Source organism: Numenius arquata, chromosome 16, assembly GCF_964106895.1.
Source record: "Numenius arquata chromosome 16, bNumArq3.hap1.1, whole genome shotgun sequence".
Classification (NCBI taxonomy): Eukaryota; Metazoa; Chordata; class Aves; order Charadriiformes; family Scolopacidae; genus Numenius; species Numenius arquata.
Window position 1 is genome coordinate 665,438 of NC_133591.1, and position 24,061 is coordinate 689,498.

At 46.7% G+C, this 24,061-nt stretch overlaps 1 protein-coding gene across 1 annotated transcript in view; it reads right to left on the reverse strand.

Moving 5' to 3' along the window:
- Positions 1 to 542: 542 nt before the first annotated feature.
- PPIL2 (peptidylprolyl isomerase like 2) overlaps positions 543 to 24,061 on the reverse strand; it is a 66,894-nt gene continuing 43,375 nt past the window's right edge. Inside the window, exons 14-20 of the mRNA XM_074159480.1 lie at positions 23,842 to 23,875; positions 16,124 to 16,241; positions 13,613 to 13,669; positions 4,373 to 4,445; positions 4,149 to 4,211; positions 3,532 to 3,671; positions 543 to 1,904 (exon numbers count right to left, since the gene is read on the reverse strand). Coding sequence (XP_074015581.1) covers positions 1,811 to 1,904; positions 3,532 to 3,671; positions 4,149 to 4,211; positions 4,373 to 4,445; positions 13,613 to 13,669; positions 16,124 to 16,241; positions 23,842 to 23,875 — 579 coding nt within the window. The 3' untranslated portion in view covers positions 543 to 1,810. The remainder of the gene's footprint in view (positions 1,905 to 3,531; positions 3,672 to 4,148; positions 4,212 to 4,372; positions 4,446 to 13,612; positions 13,670 to 16,123; positions 16,242 to 23,841; positions 23,876 to 24,061) is intronic.

The following is a 24,061-nucleotide window of genomic DNA, read 5'->3' on the forward strand; positions in this document are numbered from 1 at the left end:
CCTGCTGACACCGGAGTCCTTGGCACACCTCCGTTGCCCTCCTTGCAATCAAAAGCCCCTTTCTTCCATAATAATCTCCATTTTAATCTAGTACAAAAAAAAGCATTTTACTCTCACGGATTTCATTAAGCTGCCTGTTCCAGCTCTAGCAATTCTGTGAACGTGACAGCTCAAAAACGGGCTGTAGGTGGAGGGGATCAATAACAATTTATCAGGAAAGGGCCAGCCCAGGAGAAGCAACAGGTTTCAGTAAGACACGAGAAACTCAGCTTGAGGAAAGTACCATCGTATCCCCTGTTCCGAGAATCAAACGTGCTATTTCAGACCGATACACTGCAAAGTGCTGCAAAACAACCCCCCCATTATTCCTTCAGAGTAGTTTGAACTTCCTATGATTTAACAAAGATGTAATCACATCCGCAGAGATCCCAGAGTTCCTTATGAGCATCTTAAAAGCAGGAATTAATCATTTCCTTGTACGACAATCAACTGTGCAATGCCACGATCTTGGAAATGACAGTTGAACAGCCAAAGCAAGCACTCAAAAGAAAATAAAAGCATTTAATGCAAAACATTTTACCAAAAGTTTTTACAGCAATTTCATATAAATGGAATCTTCTCTTAAAACACGGAACCACCAATATAAATGTCGTTACAAAGCTGATTACAAAATTATCTCCTCAGCCACGCAGAGAGGTAGGGAGGGTATTTCTGTCATCTGGAAACACCTAGGATGAGCTGAAAAGCAATGGTCAGGATCTAGCCTGCTACAGCCAAGTGATGGTAACACACACGTCCTCGGATTAAAACTTCACAGGCTGATACAGCTTCACCCCGTAAGGCCTTTATTAAGCTTCCTAATAATTTGTGAGCAGGCAATGGAAATACCTGAGATGCCTCTCAGCCGTATTACATTGTTTTCCCCAATGCTGGGGGGACCGATGTCGGGGCAGACCACGGTGCGTGTTCCCCTGTGAGGAGCAGGCTTTAGGGATGGTTAAAAAAAAAAACAAACAAAAAAACCCCAAGTTGTTTCTATTCCTGCTCAGTTGCTGCAGGCTGTGGCTCCTGGGACCTGAGGGCAGGTTTGAACTGGTCCTGCTGGTTGCCCAGTAGCTCGGGGAAGGGCAGCCACTGGGAGGAACAAGCGGTGCGGCCACCCCAGGCTCCCCATCTAGATTCACTGCTGTCAGAGGCTAAACGGGGTCCAGAGAGCCCACATTTTGGAGTGAGCAGGCCCTGCGGAGACTGAGAGCAGCCAGTCTGGCCAGGAGCAGGCACAGGGAGCAGGAGACAGAACGGGTCCTTGCTGAGAAGCAGCAAAGGCAGCGGGAAGGGCAGGGGTGGCTGGAGCCCTCTCCTCCCCTCGGCCGAGCTCCAGCAGCATGGCCCCCCCAGCACATTCACTCAATTGTTGTTTGGCAGACGTGGCTGGTCTGGAAACGATTACCTGGAAAAGGAGCTCTTTCTCCACCGCAGCCGCTCGCTGCCGTGGCCCTGCACGGCGGGCTCTGCCTGGTCTGCTGCCAGCCGGGAGAGAAAGGTCCGGCTGATCCCCACGGAGCCGGGACCCCGCTCCCCGCTCAGCAAACAACAACAAAAGGCCTTCGAGGAAGATGCTGTGGGGGGAAGGCAGCCCTCTAGAAAACAAAGCCACATTAACCAGCCTTAACAAAGCAACAGTTTTCTTCCCCAGGGGGAGGGCAGGCTGGTGCCTTCCCTCCCCAGGACAGACTGTCTTTTGGGTTCTTGGGGGACACGTGGGCGGCCGCCTTTTCTCTTCCTCTCCAGGGCTGGGCTCCCCGCGCTGCTACCAGGAGCTGAAGTCCCCGAAGCCCGTGCTCTTCTTCTCCTTCTTCGCAGCCACGCTGGTCGAGGGCCCGTCGTCCTCCACGCTGCGCTTCCTGGGGACAAAATGCAAACAGCTCTCAGGACTATTTACTGTTCGGGGGGAGCTGGGGGCCTTTCCTCTCCCGTGGAAGGACGGGAGCCCATCCCTTGTCAACCGTCGGGGAGCACAAGCTCTGTGCCAGCCCAGGGGACACAGGGTGGGGACAGGGCCTTTGGCAGACCCCAGCAGGGGGAGAGCGTGTCAGTGCGTGGGGATGGTTTGGGTCAGGCTCTGGACACTTCCAGGAAAGTGTTCAAAACCCAACAAGTTCTCCAGGCCAGAGCTGAAGATTTAACAGCTGTACTCTTTTAGCTCAGTCATGATGAAAATGTGATCCACAGGTTCTCTCCCCACCTTCTCACCTGCGTTTGTGGCAGCAAAAGGATTTATGGGGGATTTGGTGTAAAGCAGCCAGGTGAGTTTTTCAGATCCTTTCCTGCTTCTTGAGCACAGCCTGTTGCAGTCCCCGTTGCTGTTCTCAGCCTCTCTCAAAGAGCGTGCAACCTCATCAAACCACTCCTGTACCTGCCAAAGGGCTTCTACGGACCAAACTCCCAGTTTGAAGGGAGGCTGCCATGAGGGAAGCACCAGGGAAGGAAAGTCCCTTCTATATTACTTGCCCCTTTCCACAAAGCTGCAAGCTCTGCCCAGGTTTCCTCTGGGCAGCAACTGGCAATTTGCAATTGGCAGCAATGGCAGCAATTTTAAGCTGAAACGCTCAAGGGACACACCAAACTGACCCACATGGGCTAACATTTTTTGTTCTCACAGTTATGCAAATGCCCGTAAGTCACGCAGGCACACACGAGCTGATTCAATAGCTGTCCAGATCTGTGTGTATACATAAATACAAACCTTTACGCAGCAGACAGACAACAGCATTTTTGCAAATGCTTTTAGAGAAGTCTGTGAAAAAAACAAGTGGAAGGCATTTATTTTCATTTATCCAAAACTCATGCAAAGCTGCCACTCGGGTGGGATTCTGTACTGTCCTCAGGAAAGCAAGTGACACTGCCGGTCCCAAGGGATGTAACAAAGGTGTCTGGGAGAGGAGGCTTTAGGACGAGCCTGTACAACCAGCCAGGCTCCCCACAGCTACTCGCCAGACACCCGGTGCTCCCACGGCAAGCCTGGAAACCTGCTCCCCTGCCCGGCCCTGGCAATTGTGCTGGTACAACCGTTTGTGCGGCTGAACAGGGAACCAGAGAGCAGAGTGACAGGGGTTTAGGGCAGCAACTTTGTGCAGGAGAGAAGCTGCTAAAAGCAAAACATCTGTGGGACCATGGCCTTCAGAAATAGCTCAGAAGAGGAAGAGAATCCAAGATGGTGTAGGAAGTGGCACAGTACAGTTCCTCAAGGACTTCCGAGTTGTGAAAACGCATCTACAGTTCTGAAGGCAGCACACGCTGTTAAAGACCAACTCGGTCATGTTCAATGCTAAAAGAAAAGCTCAGTTAACTTGTAATCTTGAAAAACAACAGCAGCAGAGGGAACTCTTGACTGTTGGGACCACACGAGGGTGTCTTTGCAAGCCTGCTGGCACACACCAAACACCTGGGCAATGGCCCTGGACAGGGTCAGCCTCCATCAGGAAAAGCAACTACAACACTCAACAAAGATGAGACGGGCAGGGAACTCACGCTGCAGCCATGTTAATGTATTTTCCAATCCCCTGCCGGTAAGTTTTAGGAGCCTGGACCTCTTTCTTTGGTGGGACCACCTCAGCTTTTGTTTTGGCTGCTTCTTCTTCTAGCCGGACCTTCTCTCTTTCTGCAGCAACCTGTGGGAGCAGAGCGCAGTCTGTCGCGAGAGCTAGTCCAGGGTAAGGAGAAACTGTCTACAATTCTTGGAAGCTCTGAAGCACTCCAGAGCAGCAATCAGCACCGCTGTGGTTACAGGCCAGGCGTGAGGAGACAGAGCTCCAGGGCCACTACAAACAGGCTGCAAGCAGCCATTATAACACAACTTTCTTCTCACCTGCCACTGCCCACAGCTGCCATGGGCACCGGGAAGGAGCCCATCGTAAGCCTGATGGACTGACTGGGAGCGGTGCCAGGCTCGGCTATGAGACCTCTCTGCTGAGAGGGCAGCGATGGCCCTGGCACATGAGGCAATGCTGAATGGCAGCTGCTTAATCTCAGCTCACAGCCAGACGGGCCGGGGGCTGCCCGTGTTCAAAGAAAAGGCATTAAGTTACAGAGTTCTCTGAAGAAGAGCTTTGGCCTTTCAAAAAGACCAACCAACCAACCATCCTCACCTGGGCATCTGCCTCTTCGTACGGATCAACAAAGACAGTTGTTGTCTCAATTCGTATTTCCTCCTGGGAGCAGAAGAGAAGAGCGCATCAATCTGTGGATTAGGCTGTGCCACCTCCCCAGGCTCGGCTCTCAGAGCAGCGGCAGCGGGCGAGCTGTGGTGCCACACGAGTCCACAGGTGTTCCCCCCCATCCCACACAGCCTCCCCACAGGCTTCACATGTACCTTGGGGCGGTCTGTTTTTGGGTCACTTTCCACATTCTCCATCGCAGTCAGAGTCTCAAAGCCACCAACCACCCTAAAAGAGGAAGGACACGATTTCCAGATGTCACAACAGGCTCAGAATACTCCTGCACTCTTACATCTAATACATCTAATTTATGTCCATTACTCTAGCAGATTTTTAAACCATTGTGTGCCGGGGAAGGGGAATCAGCAACTGTATTTGGAAGACTCGAGATAACATAATTTGATGTGGAAGGTAAGAATTTTTTCTCAAGTCTGGGATTTGACTTTAAAATTAAACAGAACATGGAAAAGTCCAACACTCAGAGGCAAAGCAAAGCCATCTGTCCAAGAGCCCGGCAGCGACCCAAAGCAGCCAGGTGGAGACTGGGCTCTGCGGGCAGCTGACTGCGCGAGAAGACAGAAACCCATTTCAGAATGGGTTCACTAGTGCTACATCCATCAATTTGGAGCTCCTTTGTTACTCCCATGAGCTTTAAAAAAAAAACCAACCAACAGACTTGGTCAAGAAAGCAAATGTTTTTATTAACTTCTGATATTTTCGTGCATCAGGGCCGTGAGCTCGGCAGGGCCTGGGAGAGCAGCAGAGCACCCAGTCACAGCCACAGGACAACACCGGGACGCTGCTCACCACGGTTTCTATCTAGGAGGATGTCAGATCCCTGGCCTCTTGCTTTTCAGGTCAACATATCCAAATACTTGCTGCAAAACGTTGAAGAAATGCCGAAGACTTTCTGGACTGCTGCATGTTCATTTTCAAAAAAAGTGCGGAACAATGGGAAAGTTCCAGAAAAGGATATTTAGAAAGGATAAATGGGGTGACCCAGATAATTATAAGCCTGTCGTCCTGGCATCTATCCCAGCAAAATAAAGGAATAGCGGAGACAGGACATGATTAAGAAAGAAAGGAAGTAAGTAATGACAATCAACAAGGTTTTGTGGAAAACAGAGTCTGTCAAACAACCGTCTGTCTTTGAGACGACAGATGTGGTTCACAGGGATAACAGTGGCCGCGGAACAGACTTTTGAAAGGCGGCTGATATTTTGATCGAGAAACCAGAACAATATGAAAGGAACACAGCACACATTAAATAAAAAATTGTCTGACAGGTGTCAAAATCTAATTTTAAATAGAAACCACTGAGTCAGTATGTTTCCAGAGGCATCCTGCTGGGATCAGATCTTGGTCCCAGGGTATTTAACACTTTTATCCACATCATCATCCCCAATTAAATTTGAAAACAGCTATACTTAGAAGAGCCGTAAATAAAGCTGAAGACAGGCTGCTGATGCCGAGCGATCCAGATCCCTTGGAGAAGCAGGCTGTGGCTGGACAACATCTACTTTAACACAGCCAAGCCACATGGCCAGGAACCAAAAATACAGCCCACATTAATGGCTGTGGGACAATGCGAAGCAGCCATAATTCTCAAAAACGCTGTTCCTGGAGGCGGAGGAGCCTGGGGCCGGCAGCTCGGCAGGACCCGGCCGTCGAGGAGCCCAGGGCTGCAGAGCCACGAGCCTTCCTGGGGTGGCAACTGCTTTGAAACCCAATTGCTGGGATTACTGGGGCTCCAGTACTAGCACAGATGGGCTGTCCAGGGCTGGGCAGGTGAAATGGAGGAAAATCAAATTAAATGAAACTGGTGGGAAAAAAAAAAAATCAAACTAGTGGAATATATATAGAGTTTTATCACCTAACTCTGCTTTCGTATCAGAGAAACGAGCAATACCTCACCCAAAAGACACACCGCATTCCCAGGTATTTGACACAGTTACCTCTACTGCCGTACCTCACTCTCGCAGGAGTCTCGCAGCCGGGAAGCCCCCCAAGACAGGCCACTAGCCATCACCAGCGATGGTCTCAGCTGCTCCGACAAAGAAACACACCTTCTGCTGCCCCTACACAACACCGACCCGCCTGAGGCACTCCTCCACGAGCCACGGTAGCCAAAGGCAACCAGCCGACCCCGTGGTAAAATGGGCAAACGGGTCCCTCTCCTTTGCCCCCCCGTGCCCAGTGCAGCCCCGGGTGCTGGCCCACGGGCTGGGACGGGCCCTGGATGCCATCCAGAAGACAGAGCCCATCACAGAAGATAAAACTACGTGAGGGAGCGGGGACACTGCTCAGCACCGTCCCTGAGCAGGGCTGTCCCCACTGACACTGCGTCGCCGCTCCAGACCCTCTTCTCCTTCCCCCCTCCGCTCCCCAAGGGCTGTGCATTCTGTAATCAGGCTGGGACGTTTAAGAGCAATTAAAAACCACGATCGCAGGCTAGAACAGCCTCATTCCTTCGCAACTGCAGGCAGCGCACTGGGGGAAGGGCTGGAAGACCCTGCATGAACTTTGGAAAGTTCATAACAAAACCTCAATTTAAAAATCCTCCTCCAGGCCAATATCAGATTTGCTTCTAATACTGATGATTAACACACAGCCTAAGATATATTCACTGTATTTTAATTGCCCCTAAAGGAAACTTCTGATTTAATATTGGAGGATTTTCTAGCCAACAGCTCCATTCATTATCTGCCCGTGTGTTTTCATTTAATTATGTTCTGATAATTTGAAATAGCCAGATCAGCTACGCACTGGCATCTCAGCTGAGTAATCCCCTAGCCCGTAGCTAAACCTCCCACAATATTAGCCCTAATGCATTTGGCGATGCTCGTGAATCTTCAGTTGCTATGCTAATTAAACTTTATTGGGAATACTTTGTCACTTGTACATTTTAAAAGGCTGTGATAGACACGGCATTCACAGGTCATCAGTAAATGACCCAAACAGTCTATTTTGACATTGTTGTTATGCCTGCAAAGCATGTCATTCTCCTTCTTCTTAGTTTCTTGTCTCTAAAATGCAAAATTGCTCTGTTTTATACCCCTGCATTCTTTAACATTTTGCACAGGGTATCTCTATGCATATTCCAGTGCCAGCACAGTGAGCTCTCAATACAGGTCTATGTCTTTAGACACTGCCATAATGCCAATAAAAAACTAAAATTAATTTGAATACAAACTACCAGGTCGGAGAAGAGAGCTCTGACCAGAGGAACTGGAAATAATTTACAAGTCATTTTTGTTCAGGGAGCACCTGGGAGCTTTGCCACGGATCAGACCCAGCTGAGGCTCGTGTTGCATCAGTAAAAATTAAAATAAAGAGAGAACAAGATCTGATTGCAAACATCACCCATCCAGTGAAACATGAACTACACACTCAGGTCTCAAACTGTAAAGGATTTTGTAAACTTTCCTCTGATTTGTCCAAGCAGAGAGACAACGTAGGTGCAGACCCTCGAAACGTTACACATTATTGTCAAATCTGATCATGCTACATCGCGGCACAAAAATGAGTTTGATGGGATATAACGTGTCTGAGCCCATGCACTGGCACCCGCTGCAGCAACCGCTGCTCACAGAGGAGGGAACCGGCACGCCGGGGTGGTTTGGGGGCTCTCTGCCTGTCCCACAACACACAGGCTGGCTGTAGGAAGAAAAGCTCAGAGACATCTTGCCAAGAAAAAAGCCCGTACAAGTTACACGTGGAAAAGGCCATCAGATCAGTACACAAAAGCATTACAAAAAAAAATCTCTGAAGAGAAAGTCACTACTTCATATTACTCTAATATCCACTAACTTCGCACAAAACGACATCAAACCTGTCCTGTGAATAAATCCGAGCCTCAGCATAAGGAACTCTGTGCAGCATTTTCACAGAATCACAGAACGATATGGGGTTGGAAGGGACCTCTGGAGACCATCTAGTCCAACCCCCATTTCATTCTAATTTTCATTAAAATGAAATGCAAGCTCCAGGAGCTCAGACCCATACACCTTTACAGCCCTCACACGCGGTGTGTGTGTTACACCGACGGGTCTCACCGCGTCGGCCTTTCTCACTTGGCATCACCGGTGCGGGGCTGGGAGCTTGGCAGAGACGGGAAGGGAGAAGGGCAGAAACACCGTTTCTTTCTCTATTCCTTTTATAAGGAGCCTCGCACGCTTTGTCCCAAACTGACCAGGTGAGGCTCCAGCAGACGTTGAGGTGAGACCCTGCAGCGAGGAGGGTGACACCGCCTGGGTGAGAACCACCAGCGAAGCCCAGGGTTTGCTGGGTTCTTCCAGTCGAGGCTGAACAGAGAAACGATGATCTCAACTACAGATTTAGCTCAGCAGCCCTGAGACAGCTTGTTGTATTTTTAGAGGAGCTTGATGAATGTTGCATTACACTTAAGCACGGATGACAAGGTGGGTACATTTAGGCTTTTTCTGTTACCAGAGTAATGAAAACAAATATGTGCCCTTACTCGTGCAATTCTGTTTTCTTGAAAACTGAGCTGAGGCAGCACTGGAAATCTTTGCATTACAAATTTTGAGATGTTATTTAAAATCTCCCTTCCTGTGAAGGCTCCTTTATGCAAACTAGTAACCCTGCTTCACAACCACCGCAGTGTCTCTGCATGAAGCGTGAGTGAAGTATCTGGAGCAAATTCTCTCCCTTTGCAACAATCCAGTGACAGTCCTGCTGCTCCCAAAGGAAACTGCAGCTCCAAGCAGCCTCACAGACGTTCACACGTGGACTTCCTATTTCTCATATTTTTGTTTAGAAGAACTGTAGGAATTAAGCCTTATGCAATGCTGGGGATGGCAGCGGTCCAAGATGATAGAGTTTCCTGGTCAGAAGATGATATGAGAACAATGTCTGGACTTCTTAAAAAAAAAATGCTTTAAACTAGAAACCAGAAAGAAGCATTGTTGCTTTGTAAACACATTCTGCCCTCAAGGTTACTTTTATAAAAAGGAGTACATACATTTATATACACACACAGAGAGAACAATATATACATGCACCAACACGTACGCTCGGGACAAAATGTTTTCTACAGATACACCCCATCTGAAATGGAGCAACTCAGACTCACCACAAGAATAACAGCCCAAATCTCTCGTAAGGGCTTAATCCAGCCAGCGAGACACGGTAATGACGGGCGCTGGAAAAATAAAGCAACTTGGAAAAAAGCGTTTTGAAACTAGACTCAACAGATGAACCTGGCTAAGGACCTCCCTGCTCTGGCACCGGTTCCTCTGAGGAGATGACACGGCTGTTCTGGAAAGGCCACCAGCCCTCGTGCAGCTCCTGCTCCATCTTCCCATCTCGCCCCTCGCTGCTCTCTGCGGGATGGGGAGCGGGCTCCAAAACCAGCTCAGGCTCCTACAGCGAGTGACAAAACCAGCTCTTCTGCTGCTGACACCCCGTTTCTCCACTCTTCACGTGTACTACAGCAGAAGAGCAACGGGAACAGGAGTTTCCCAGTTTAGAAACCACTGGGGTTCAGGGATTCGCATCACACAGGGAATGTTACAGTGGGAACAGACGCTGTGCATTATTTAACCGTACCCAGACAGTGGAATCACGCCTTGTAGCTGCTCTACAGAGAAGAGTTACTCTCTTTGCCCCACTCTATGGGACTGCAGTAAAAAGCACTGAACAGGTCAAGGCGTATTTAATACAGAAAGAAAACCTTCTTCCACAACAGCATCTGGCAAGGGGAGGAGGGAAAAAAAGAGAAGACAAAGCTGAGAGCACGTCAGCTACTGAACGACACCTCCAATTTGACCAAGGCTGAGGTTTCCCAAAGCACCTTGTTCATTATTTCCGGGAACAAGAGAACTGGAAGAATGAGCAGCAGAAACCTCGAGAGACAGTAAGAAGATCTGCGTAAGCAGATACGTGCAGCCACCTACAGAGGGGAAAACTGACCTCCAAATACTCAGCTCCTGTCTGTTGCCACATCCTTTTCTCAGTTCTTGACCAGCACAAGTGATACTCTAATAAACACAAAGAACTGCTGCCCAGATCATTTCCAGCTTTACCACTCTGACCACAACACTCTTCCCTCCGCTCCCTCTATTGCTTTTCTTTTTATCACATCACATACCTGCAACCTGCCCTCACTTTCCAGCCCACCACACTCTGCTTGTCCCAAATCTCACCCCAAATCTCACCGAGAGCATTTCTCCCCTTCAGCTTGATCACCTTCCACTATAATCTTAAACATGCACTTTTTCACGCGTCCCTTTATCTCTGGAACAGGCTCCCCCAAAACATCCACAAAGCCACTTCATTTTTCCCTGGGGCTTTCTTTTTCCTTGGTTCTGAAGAAAGTGCAAACTGTCGGTGGAAGGTGGGCTGAGAGGGGTCACTACTGTGACTTCCCTGTATCTATACGGAATCTCTTTTCTACTTACACAGCTCCCTGGGACAGAGATTATGTTTCTGTTTCTGCTTAGAAAGGGCAAATGTACCAGGGCAAATGTAGAGGCGCTGTGAACCATCGGGGTAATAGAAAACATCGTAACACCACCGATGGGATGCACTTGCATCTGAACTTCCCAAAGTAGCCCGACAGGAGCGTGGGCCTGTACCGGTGCCCTGGCAGTGACATCCCGCAGCATGCAGCAGTTGGACTCCCGGTGACAGCGTGGATAGCAGGGAGCCCTCACACACACCTCCCCACGCAGCCATCCCCTGCACAGGCTTCTCACCCGCTCTGCGTGGAGCAAGTGAATGTTGGTTGGTTGATGTTATTTGAGTTTCCAAATTAGATCTCTTACCAGTCAGCTAGAAGCCAGCAAAGCCACCAGTTAGTTTTCACATGAGTTACAGCATTCTCTAAGTCAGGAGAAACTGTAATTACCAGAAATGGTAATTACTAATTTAATCCCGGCAGCTCTGCCGGAGCAGGAAATCTGTGCAGCCTGCAACACACCTCCAAGGGAAGGATTCCTCTCTCACTCTCTGCTTTTGTTTTTGCTCCCCATCCAAGCCAAGTGATCTCCTTTATTTTCAGTAACATCCGTCCTCACCATTGCCAGGGTGGGCAGCACAATCACAGGCTGCCCTCCCTCTCCTCAGCTGCAGCCGCCTCCGGAGACTTGAAAGCTCCAGCACACTGAGAGAGAAACGCGTCACCTCTGCAGCTTCGGGGTTTTCCAAACACTCTTAACAGCCAAACATCCAACTCTCCATAGCTGCTACTATCCAAAAATTGTGTTTCAGACCAGTGGGGACATGAATAAGATGCAGCTCTCCAGGGAAGGAACTTTGCAATGTTCCATCCCACACAGGACCAAAAAAGAATAAAGGGGTGGGGAATGGCTGCTCTTTCACTCCACTTTGCTCTCCGAAGTATGGAAATTCTGCTGAAAAGTTCTATACAAATTGCAAACAGGTGAAATTCTGCTCTCGAAGACACGTATGTGACACTCACCAGAACCAGACATGAATGTGTCACACGTATGTGACATGAACCAGAACCACACAGGAATAGCTGAGGGTACGGCTGAGATCAGAGTATTTAGGTTTGAATATTAACTAAGTAATCCTCAAATCTATATGAAAGTCACAACAGACCAGTGAGCATCCAGTTCAGACAATCCAATTTAACATTCATGGAAACAAAGAATTCTTGTTTCATGGGTTCGTTCTATTCTCAAACCCAGATATTATTCCTAGATATGCTTCCCAGATGTTATTGTACCATACAGCCTAAGATCAGACACAGTCAGCGAACCCAGGAAACACCCGGGATCTAACATAGAGAACTCAGACTGGGGTTTCGGCAAAGGTACAATCTCTTCAATCTTTTTGCTTTTAAAAACAAATGCAGGTAAAAACAGCTGCCTTTTATATTAAATTTGTAGGTAAACGTAATTATTCACGTAGTCAATGTGTACATAAATCTATTCCAGCATCTTTTTACATTTTTCAAATTAATCTTCATTTACATGCAAGAAAGTCCAGGGTAAAGTTCACCCGCACCGTGTTCAGATGAAGATGTCACTCCGTTTTCATGCAATTCTAAAACATTGTCAGCTGAGCTCTCCTAACCCAAATACTGTTTGGTGAGGTGGCAAGCTCAGGGTAACAGCATTACCCTATGGGATTTAATGGGATTTTTGCAAGGAGGGCTCAAATTGTAGCTTAAGTGAAATACTCCTAAGATACAGGTAATGTGACTCCTCCAAGAATCTACTCACTCTCAACTTTCCGTATTAAAATTTGCTTTACTAATTTGCTTCCACCAAATGACAAGGGACATTTTTTTAGGACAAACCTAGGAAAGGAAAAAGAAATATATTTCAAAGGGTGCAATTACTGCAGAATGAGTATCAGAACTAAAATAATTCTTTAAAATGAAGCCAGCTTCTGCCTCAAGAACTCACAGGCAAAGAACATGGATTAAATATATCAATTTCATAGTACAGCACTATTGCATGACATCCAGTTGAAGCAAACAGCAAACGCATTTATTTTCAATTGCTGCTTTTCAAACAAATAAAACTGTTAAAAGAATAAAAAACTGAATCTTCATTAAAAAAAGACTGTAAAATCCTCAGGAGCCACCAATGGAGCAGGCGAGTAACATTCCCCTCCCCGCCACGAGCGCCGAGGCAGCTGTGAGGACAGGCACCCGTGACTGGGTAAATACCCGGCACCCACAGCGGGGGAAGCCAAGAACACACCGTAACATAAGGATTTTGTATTATCTTCTTTAATAAATACCTTGATCTTTATCATGTGAGGGCTTGCCTGGCAAAGACTCTTGGAATGGACTTCTTTATAAAGAGTGGAGTTTCCTTGCTGTCTCAGCACTGACATCATCTTTGCATATACACACATTAACATGTATGTTCTGTATGTGTACACACACAAACATACAGATTTTATACTGATGATAACTGTCAGGAATAAAAGAAAAGGAGAATAGAATAAAAAAGAACAAAAGGGGCCAAAAGACCTAATCTATGCAGAAGCTCTATGTTCTATGCCATGATGAACAGCAGCCCTGCCATGACTAATTTCCTGGCTGACAGCTCGGAAGAAGATGAAAGCAGTGCTGAAGAGGTAATCTCTCGTGTCCCGGCAATTAGCATGCACAAATATTAACAGGGTTGGTTACAGGACGATGATTACTGTGCTCATGACTCCCTGGAGGGCCACCCACAGAAGGGAAGTAAGGCAACCAACAGTGATGGAAGGAGAAAAAAAGGCAGAGTCTGATGACTGGCACTGATGTGACATTGGCCACCTACTCGTGATGAGGAGAACCAGCTTGTGAGCTGGGAGTTTCCTCCAGTACCATGTCAAGAGTCACTGGATGCTTCAGACACGCAGGAGAGCGTGTCTGCTATACTGCTGCCATAATATTCTTCACTTACCTTCCAAAAACTGTATGCTTCCTGTCCAGATATGCACAAGAGCGGAATGTGATGAAGCTGGAAGGAATAAAGACATAACAGTTAGCACGCACATTATCTCATGGACACTCAGCAACAGCCAGTGATGCTTAAAAACAGAAATTGTATGCAAAAGCTCCCTGAGAGAAGAGAAGCCCTTCCCTCTCTGGCTCCTCTCTGGCCAGACACCCTTTAACTCCTCCGTGTTGTGGGTTTTGTCTTGCATTTCTGGAGTTCTGGCTTCTCATCTTCACACCTCACTAACCCCCTGACCAGTGCTCCGAGCACGGCAACCTGCACGCATCCAGAATGAACCTGGGCATCTGCCCCTTGGTCAGGCAGGGCCTGGGAAGCTCCTGCAGGACGGAGAGGTGCACCCTGCTTGAGAAGTACATTTCTTATGCATGATGGGGAGCTTGTGTCCCACAAATACAGCTCTGTGACACTGTGGGCTCTGCCAGTGGCAACTTCTGTCTTTTAGGATATTTACTTCTTGCATTTCTCTTCCACTAAACTGGCCTGACAGCAATCCACTTCTCCTCTGGACACAGCAAATTTGTGCTTTGGATACAAACGTGGCAGAAGAATATTTCAAAGAGTCAAACATACTGAAAACCTGTGAAACTTGGATTTTTGGTTTTTAATTAACTGGACTTTTAATTTTGGGGTTGTATTTTTAAATTTAAACATTGAAACCAAAGCACCAAATCCAAAGCAACCTTTACTGCTAGAACTTTTCTCTAAAGCTTAAAGCTTCTTTGGGAGACTGGACGCCAGGCGGATGAGACAGAGGTTTCCATGCTGTGGTCTGCAGACCATGATGGCCCATCTTGGCTGGACAGGCAGTGCTGGCTCCCCTCCCTGTCTCCATCTGCTACACTACATTAGAGACAGCTAAAAATATATAGGCATTCCAAAAGCACTTTTCCATATAAGAAACTGCCTCAAGAAGTTATACGGTTGCAGATAGGAGGGGCTGCAATCTGCCAGGCAAGCTATTAAGATGCAGCCAGCCCCAGGAAAGCTTTGGGAGGCTGTGCAGAATGTGAGCTCCTACACAGGGCAACCACTGCGATCTAGCCCTGTGCACGGGTCCTTTGCACCACGTTACTCCCAGATATCCCATACTTCAGATTATCAAGTGGTTGGTTATGTAGCATTGTAATAAAAAAACATCTGAGCAGTGGCAAATATACAGAGAAAGCTTCTCGCCCATCACCACAGTCAAAATAAAGGACAATGGAACTAATGTAACTCAGGATGATCCTGGAGGAGAAGCCCAGAGCATTTCTCGAGCACTCCTCACCCGGGGGACGCAGCTCACCCTGCGCTGCAGTGACAGCCATTCACCCAGTTCCTCAGGTCACAGAGCTGCCAGAAGTGTCTAAATGCTGCTTGGGAAGCTTTACAAATACAGGCAGCTGGAGTCTCTCAGGGACTTCACATATAAAGGAATTTCATTTTTCATTCACAAATTTTAGGGAAACATACAGTCACATTTGCAGCAGCAGATGATGTGACTCACTATGGCACATCTCTCATGAACTGTCTATAACCTCTGTTTCTAGAATCCCTTTTTATTTTTAAAAAAAGTGGCTCTGCTCTCCCCTGATTTAGCACCTGAGCGCTGGCAATAACATTCAGATCCAAAATAAGCTCTACAGCAACTTGACCCTGCAAACTGCCCAGCGTGTGCTTGGCCCGCGGGACGGGAGCGAGCCTACTAAAGGCTCTGAGACAAGCACTCGTGTTTAATTAAAGGCAGCCACACTACCGCATAGTTCACAAACCATAGTAATACTTAGAATCATGACGACCAACGCCAGGAACCCCCTCCCTGCCCCCCTCCCCGGTCCCAACACACACTGCTGTGTGTGCACACACACACAAACAAGGTTATTACAACTTCAGTATCTTTAAATTTCGTTTGTTGTTCTTCCTGCTTCTTCATTCATTTTTTCATCGTTTTAGTCTTCATTCTGCTTTTGTACATTGAAACCCACGTCATTCTCAGCCCCAGATCCTGCACTCTGCCATGTCTGGGTTCTGCACATTTCAGCAGTACAGAACTGCTCTCACTGACTTCAAATCAGGCGAGTAAAAAGCAGCACCATTCCCGTGGAGTATACATCTCATTTCATTAAGCCCTTTCAAAAAGTTCAACGCGGGACTAAATTTGAAGAGAGTGGAGAGGTGTGATGATCTTTCTGTGGGGGAACACTGACAAAAATGAACGAAACCTTAAATCATAAAACCAGAAAAGAAAAATTAATGATGATATTATAAACCTACAGGTTCTTGCCGTGCCTCACTTTGCTCTTCGGCTGGGTCAGAGCAGCTGTAGCCACCCCGATTTCAATACGCAGCACTCGGCAGCATCTTTCACCTGACTGAACTTTAAAGAGTAGCTCATAAAATGTCATTTGTTTCCTTAACAGAGTAAGACACAATGTCTGGAGGGAAACAAAACAGAAAAAGCAAGTGACTACTTACAACTGTGATTTGTTTGTGTTGGGTCCCGAATTGGCCATACTGAGAACACCACGCCCCGTGTGGGACAAATTGGGCTTAAATTCGTCTTTGAAAGGTTTTCCCCAGTAAGATTCTCCTCCTTAAAAAAGATGAGAGAAGAAATGTTTATTTTCACTAGTTCCCACTGCATTTTATAACAGGCACTGACATTAAATGTTAGGTTTCTGGCACTTGTGATCACTATGCGTATAATATATTCTTACCTCATCCCTATACCGAGGCTGGGACCTGAGCGTGTCCTTGACATGGCATATCTGTGACCGGCAACACAAATTGTGCCCCCACACTATCAACTGCGACAGACCTGGCTGTTTACCAGCAGCGTTATATGGTGTGTGCTGAAGAACTGCCTAGGATTTTCTTACTGCTGGTCCACCATAATTTTTCTCTTTTGAGACATTAAATCTTTAAAAGTGGCTTCCTGACAAATCACAGGGCACAGAATTATTAGTTTAATTGCACTCTGGATATAACGTTGCTTGTGGAAATAAATAAAGTATCAGGGAGATGAAATATGTTCAGAGAATCAGCTAAGAGTAACAGCTATAAGCTCAAATGCTTAATACCTGGATGATGTAAACACTTAATGCAATGAAGTCAAAAGGATGATAGAACTTTGCACAAACGGCAGACCCAGCCCTCCAAAATGGGTTTCTTTTCCATGCCTGTGGCTAGAACGGGGGCCTGGGAGCCACCCCCCCGGCTGTCATTTGTACATTATTTATGACAGAGCTGACATTTTCATTTGCACTTTCCTCCAGGACCATTCTTAATAAGAAAAACGAAGGCTGAGATGAGTCATAGTTTTACAGTCAAATCCATAATCTTGTTTGACAAACCATGAAAAAATATTTCACCTTAGGATAGCATTAAAAATAAACCAAACAAAACTATAGGAAGAGGCAGCAAGCCTGGTCCATCTGCAGAACCGGCTGGAGAACCCTCCGGAGGAGCCGCGTCCCCGGATGAGGCAGGAGGGCAGTGAGGGACCCGAGTGCTCCGTGGCCGTCTGCAACGCGACACGGCACAGCGGGTTCCCTGCCGCAGGTGAGCGGCAAAGAAAACCGGGGAATAAAACAGGCTCCTGCTAAAAACCTCATGCAGAAAATCACAAGAGGAAAGAGTTTCAGGTGATGCCACGAAAACAGAGCATCCCAGGGGGACAGTGGGGAGCTGCCAGTGCAAGTGGCACTACGTCAGCAAGAAATTTCGGCAGAAACTGACCCACTTAAAAACCCAATTAATCATGTTCAAAAGACCTATTAATAGAGTTGAGTGGTGCCTGCTCTGCAATTTGACAAGAGGCAGCAAAAGGGGACAAACCCTGGAGGGATTTTCTGTGATCAGGAGCAGAGGAGTGATTACTTCAGCAATCTTTGGCTATTGAATATTTTAAGATCAGCTAAATTACATCAGCTGGATCCCACATCCAACCTCTTCCAGCACTGGGTGAAAAGGGCTACGGTACAGCTGCAGCCAGCTCTACTGGTAAGAAGATGGATCCAAACCACAACTATTCCAGCCAAATCCAAAGCGTTCAACCCATTAGAAAGCCCCCCCAGTGCCACCCCCCGCCCTGGGCAGGGACACCTCCCACCAGACCAGGTCGCTCCAAGCCCTGTCCGACCTGGCCTTGAACCCCTCCAGGGATGGGGCAGCCACAGCTTCACTTGCTGTGAGTCCTGACCTCCAGGAGTGTTTGCTGTTAGAAATTCTCAGATGGTAACACCAACCCGAGCACATCCCATCAGGATGGTTATGCAGCAGCAAGGGGGGCAAACCCCTGGCTCCGTTACACCCCCCGTGCGCTTTCAGCTGGTGCTGGAGCCACCGCGCTGCCGAGAGAGGGTGGAATCAGCCCTGAAGCCTTCGCTGGTCAAAAAAATAATTCAAAGGGGAAGAGGAAAAATTGTGAGTGACAGAGAGATTCTCTCTTTCTGGCACAACAAGCACCCAGACCCAAGAGCTTGCAGACAGGAGAAATGAGCAATAACTTTTAGGTTTTGGAGTATTTATTTTTGTATGATTCCATTTCAGATCATACACTGCAGGTCAGAACTAATCTCATATGTATGAAGGCTCGCTTTGGTTCATTCCAGTTCCCTGGAAATAAGTGCTAATATTTTAGTCAACGGTTATGGGATGAGACCCAGAGCCTGCCTCCCCTTCCTACAGCTGTTCCGAGGCTCATCCCTCTGCCAGGAGCTGCAGAAAGAACGGGAATGGCCTGGGCAGCACTGGCCTCAGGGCCAAGCGTCCCGTGCAGGACATGGCTGAAGTGTCCACAGAGGCCTGGCAGCAGCCACTGGGACACTGCAAAGGCAGCGAGACAGCACTGCAGGGACAGTTTGGCTTTTGTTGGTTTTTTTTAAAGAAAAAAACCTCCAATTTTTAATTTAAGAATACTAAAAAAAAAAAAAAAAAAGAAGAAACTGTATTTTCCTTATGTTAAAAGGAAATGTATTTTCCTTATGTTAAAAACAGCCTGACTGTGCTGTCTGTCAAAAACTCCTGCTAACCCCTGGAATCATTCCAGGGTTCAAGTGTCTGCTTGCAGCAGGACCAGACAGAGCAAGCCAGAAGATGGCGAGTTAAATATATACATTTTTTTAATTACTGAAACCCAGAACCACTTTCTCGCTGAAGATTAAGTACAGATCCCTCGTTAGTCTACTGCCACGGCAGCACAGTGCCAATGCGCAGCCAGCGGCATCTGCAACAGGCAGTTTAGATCCTTACCTTTTACTCCCTATGGTAGAGCTCAATGTAAACTTGGGAAAACAACTCACAGGCTCCAGACCTAGTGGTAGTAATTAGGAGGCATTTGTCAGTACCCAGCAGAGTTTAGTGTGTGCATTCCCATCTTCCCCATTTCCTGGGAGCAGAAGGGACGTGGACAGGGGAGGTGGGACCATCCCTCAGCCTGGCTCTAGCCCTCACCTTACACCCCCAGTAGATGCCACAAAGAGAGAAGGCTGCTCCTCATATTCACCAAATCCTCCTCCAAGAGGAAGGTGAAAGCCTTCAGGGGCTGGGAGGAGGTTTTTGCACAATTCTGTGAAATAAGAGCCACCTGCCTGCTCCGACACCCAATACTCAAAGCTGGAGGCAGCTGGGAACCACTTCCCCACATTTTTAATAAAAGAGAAAAATTCTCTGAAATTAAAGAGGTGTTTGCCTAATTCTCACACCACGCAGCTCACAGAAAAAACGAGACTGCATTCATCATTTCCATGGCCACCCAGAGTGGCCAGATACATGCAGCCTGTAACTGAAGCACAGTGAGCTGGTCAGTCTCGTATCTGCACCTCGTGCTGATGGTGAAAAGGTGAACAGATCTACAGTGACATCTGAAGCAACCACACATTAGCAACTATACAGGAAAAAGGCACGTTCTCAGATTGCCTTTTGAACTAAAACAGCTTACTCTTTGGTAGTCTTTGCTCCTTCTAAAGGATTTTTTTCAGAAAATAATTTTTTGGGTAAAATTACAGAAGCTGTACAACTTTTGTGCACAGAGCTGAGAGATGCACCTAAAGCTTCAGAAATGTAGCATTCCGAGAACCAGGTGTGGGCTGGGAACCATCATTCATGACAATTGTGATTTTAAATAAATCCTTCCTTTTTCTGGCATAAAAATTGCTAAGCAGTGGTAAGGAAGTGGGAGGGCTCTGATTCACAAAAATGATGGCTTACTTTCTGTAATTTTCTTCTTGTCATTTGGAACACCGAGGTACATAATAACATCTGACACTTCTGTAGAGCTTTCCAAGTGAGATTCTTGAATCATTTTGCAGATACGAAAGCCTTAGCTCAGCCAGAGAGTGCTTCTCCCCGTCCAGACAAGAGGGCACGGCACCGTGAACGCCACGAACCAGCGGCTGGGTTTCAGGCGGGGCTGCCATCTAAAAGCAGTGTATTGCGGGATAAAAAGCTCTCGCTCCTGTCCTTTTGCTGAGCTTCAACCATGCAAGAAAAGGGCCTCTGGAACTGGGTACGTTTTGGGAATTTGCCTTGTTCGGAAATCACAGTGTAGAAGTGACCGAGTCTGTCCACGGCCCTTCGCTACTGCCACTGGGGAGCTCTGCTGGCTGCCCACCAAAACCCAACCCCCATCTGCCACCGGCGTTTTACCTCGGACTTTTATAGTGATTATTTGCCTCCTTTGTGTCCTCCTGCATTCCTAAACAGACAGAGACACACAGAAGCCCGTTCATGAGACCCTCCAACAGGTTGCAAGTAAAGAGTAGCTGAAAAATGCCTGTGCCTTTGAAAATGTAACGCTTTGTGTATATTTTCCCTTTTTCATACAAAAGGGTTAAGATATTAAACCTATTTTTCCAACATGCAAATTTTCTTATATTATTTGGAACACTGAAAATGCAGAGCAGCTGCTCCACTTGCACTAGCATGAGTTAGCCAGAATTACTCACAATGTTCAACCACTTAGTTGTTATGAACAGCAGGATACATCACAAATCTAAAACTCATTTTCAGAGAATTAATCATTACAAAGAATGACCATGACTCAGCTTATTGCTCTGAATACTGCCTCTATGGGAGGTTATTTTGTTAGAAAAGAAATAAGCTGCTGCAGCACAATAACATTTCTCCCAGTAGTCTTATGAAACATGAAGTTGAAGGCTGTAGAAAATGAGTCTGGTCCTCTAAATCAGTGTCAGCCTCACAGGACCGTGTATCTAAGTGCCTGGGCAACGCGCTGCCAGCTGAGCCAAGGTAAAACTCCATTCCCCACTCTTTTCCCACTGTGTATCTCAACTTCTTGATGCCATAGTGCTAATTTCTACCCTCCTCCATCTCAAGGTTAACTGCCGAGTACCAGGAATCGACTGTCCTTCCCATGTCTGCTGGGTCACAATTATCACAGCTTAAGAAGGACACATTGGGGTGCTGCATAACGAATACAAAAGAAACGAGGCTCAGCGCTGCTTACAGACAGGCTGTTCAGCCGCGGCAGCGGATGGTGACAACCAGCTCGGCATTTTCCACCTGGGAGATGTTCCCAGAACACAAGAGGCGTAACCCGGTCAGCCGAGAGCCCGGCTGCAGCCCAGGGACGTATGACACCCCGTACGTCACGTTGTACCGAGGGTGCCCAAACCCACCCATAGGCCCAACAGTCCTGGGCTCGGTTGGCAGAGCAGGGTTTGGGGGGTACAACCATAACCCCACACCTGCTGCTGAACATGGGCTGAACGTCAGACGGCAGCAACCAAGTGGTGGGAAGGTTTCTGAACAAGTCTGTTCTAGTTCCTGAGCTGATGAACAGGAATAACTAAATAAACATAACAAAACAAAACTATATGCAGGCTTATTGCACCTTCCACCTATCAGACTGGAAGAGGTGTGGGGTTTTTTTAAACAAACAAAAAACCAGCCCAAATCCCTTAGCCAGAAAATTCAGTTAAAGCAGAAGTTTCTATGTGGAAGAGGAAACAAAGAATGTTCTTTTTTTTCTGAAGTCTGTCTACAAAAGGCTCTAACAGAAACAATTCTGGCAGTTTAAAATACTGATGTTTAGAAGGTAACCTCCGAATAGTCTTCCCTATTGCCAACTGAAATATCTGGGAAGAAAGCCCTATTCTACTCTCATATGCTTCTCTGATATTACAAAAGTCAAGCTATTTACTCCCCCCGTAAACCTCTGAAGGCTATTAAGTTTCATGGACTTTCTAGCTTTCAAAGATGCATCTCTTTTTTTTTTTTTTTTCTAAGTAGCTGTGAGTCAAAGAAATACTGGAATTCCTTCCAAGTGCCAAAAGAAATAAAAAAGGGAATTTACACTGCAAATAGCATACCAGACCCAGGTAAAAAAGCTACAAAGTACTGAATCCCAGTGCTTTGCTGCAAAGCTTTCCTAACACAAATGCTTGTGATCACATCAATAACACACAAACCAATGGACTGAAATGCTTACTCCCAGGGGCCTGGGAAGCATCGCTCTTCGCCGCTGAGCTGTGCCTGGCCTCTGGCCACGCTGCTGGAGAGGAGATAAATCCAGCAGGACCGTGGGTCTGGCCACCTTCTCACAGCACGTGGCTCTGGCTGTGCACGGGAAATCTCCACCTCACGTCCACATGCCCAGGATCTACCGGTGCTCAGGAACAAATCCCGACAGGCCACTTGCACTCTCTGAACTGCCTAAGTCGCTCCATTTAAGTAAGTATTAAACACACAGGCTTGACAGCTCAAGAGAAATCCAGTAGCCCACCAGCCTGTCCACTTACAACATTTTCTTACGATATTATCATCTTCAATAAGTGATTAAGTAAGGGTATCTAAAATTCAGCTGTCTTCAAAAAACAAACCCCATTCAGTTGCAAAGAAGACAGCTGCATCGTTTGGACTCCACTAACTGCAAACAGTCGCTAAAAATCTGCAACATTCATATATATTTGAGTGTACACTCTCCTTTTTGTGCTCACAATACTCCCACCACTGGCACAAACAGCAACAAGAACGACACCAGCAAGTTCATTTTCATTCCACAGCAGGATCCGAACGCCACCCTACAAGGGTGAAAGGTGTCTGAGTCAACCCATTAAATTTCTCCCGTCTCCTGACACCTCTTTAATTTCTCATTTTAAAAGATGTCCCTAATTATGTCTTTTGGGATTCGAACCGAAACTTTCCTTACAACAAAATCAAATCACATTTCTTTTGACAGTCCAAGCATATACAGTAACAAATCTTGTTAATGGCCTTTGGCCATCAAAACACAGAACCTTTAGAGTATGCAGCTATTGATTATCGTATGAGGCAGAAGAAAAGCTGTTGGGCAGCTCACACAAACATTATCTAGAAAGTAGATAGAGCTAAAGTATTTAACAACTACGAAGACACCTTTTTTGGATGACCTGTGAGCACACACAGAGTATAGAGTTTGCACATACAAGTGACACATCTGAGCCAGAATAAAGATGCACCAAACCCCACAGGACCAGGCCAGGAGGAGCTGTGGAGGCTGGTGACATCTACAAGGGGGTGAATAAAAGGTGCAAGTGGAAAACAAGCAAATTTACAGCAGCAACCAGAGCTATGACATGACATATCTACTGGGGTGGGCAATGCTCTGAGGACTCTTCAGCTACTACGTCTCCTGACTGTTTCTGATACAACTACCATGTGGATCTCCAACTAGGGGAGAAAGAACAGGCAGGAGACTTTAGTAACAGTGAGCCCTAAAAGCTAGAAAAAGAGCAGCTTGGGCTTTACAAGGCAGCTAGCTGGGAGAGCAGATAGTATCTGGCCATCCACCAGTTCCCAGGCAGGTCTCAAGTATTCCATTAACGCAAAATTTGAAAGCAACTTTGCATGAATGTGTTTCTTCCTTTGTTCTTTGCCCTGGAAGGCCAGCTGTAAAATCATTATAATTTTTATTTATTTATTTTCTGGAAGAAAAAGGAAGCAAAGACCCAACAAGAATTCTACATGGAAGAGTGCCCAAGTTTTAGACTGAGAATATATCAGATGAAATTTTGAGCATTGTTAAAACAGTCATAAAAATATAGCAATAAAACCTAGGCTTTAAAGTAGAAATACTCACAATGTACCACGTACCGTCATTTAGAGAATTTTAATCTACAAGGTGCCTGTAATCAAACATAATAACACAGCACATGAAGTGAAAACAGTTTACTTGATTCAAACAACCTTACCTGTTCCTGTTCCAGTCGGATCACCTCCTTGGATCTGCAGAATTTCAATAAAATCAATAGGTTACATATCTATATATGTGTGAAAGACATTAAATGCAAGCCATAAAAGCCAATTCTGCTCAATTTGCTTCCTTCCATGTTGTGTCATGTTGACAAGTCAGCAACAAGGAAACCATTACTACTTATTTGGAGCTTCTTTTATCAGCTCCTGTCATCTCCT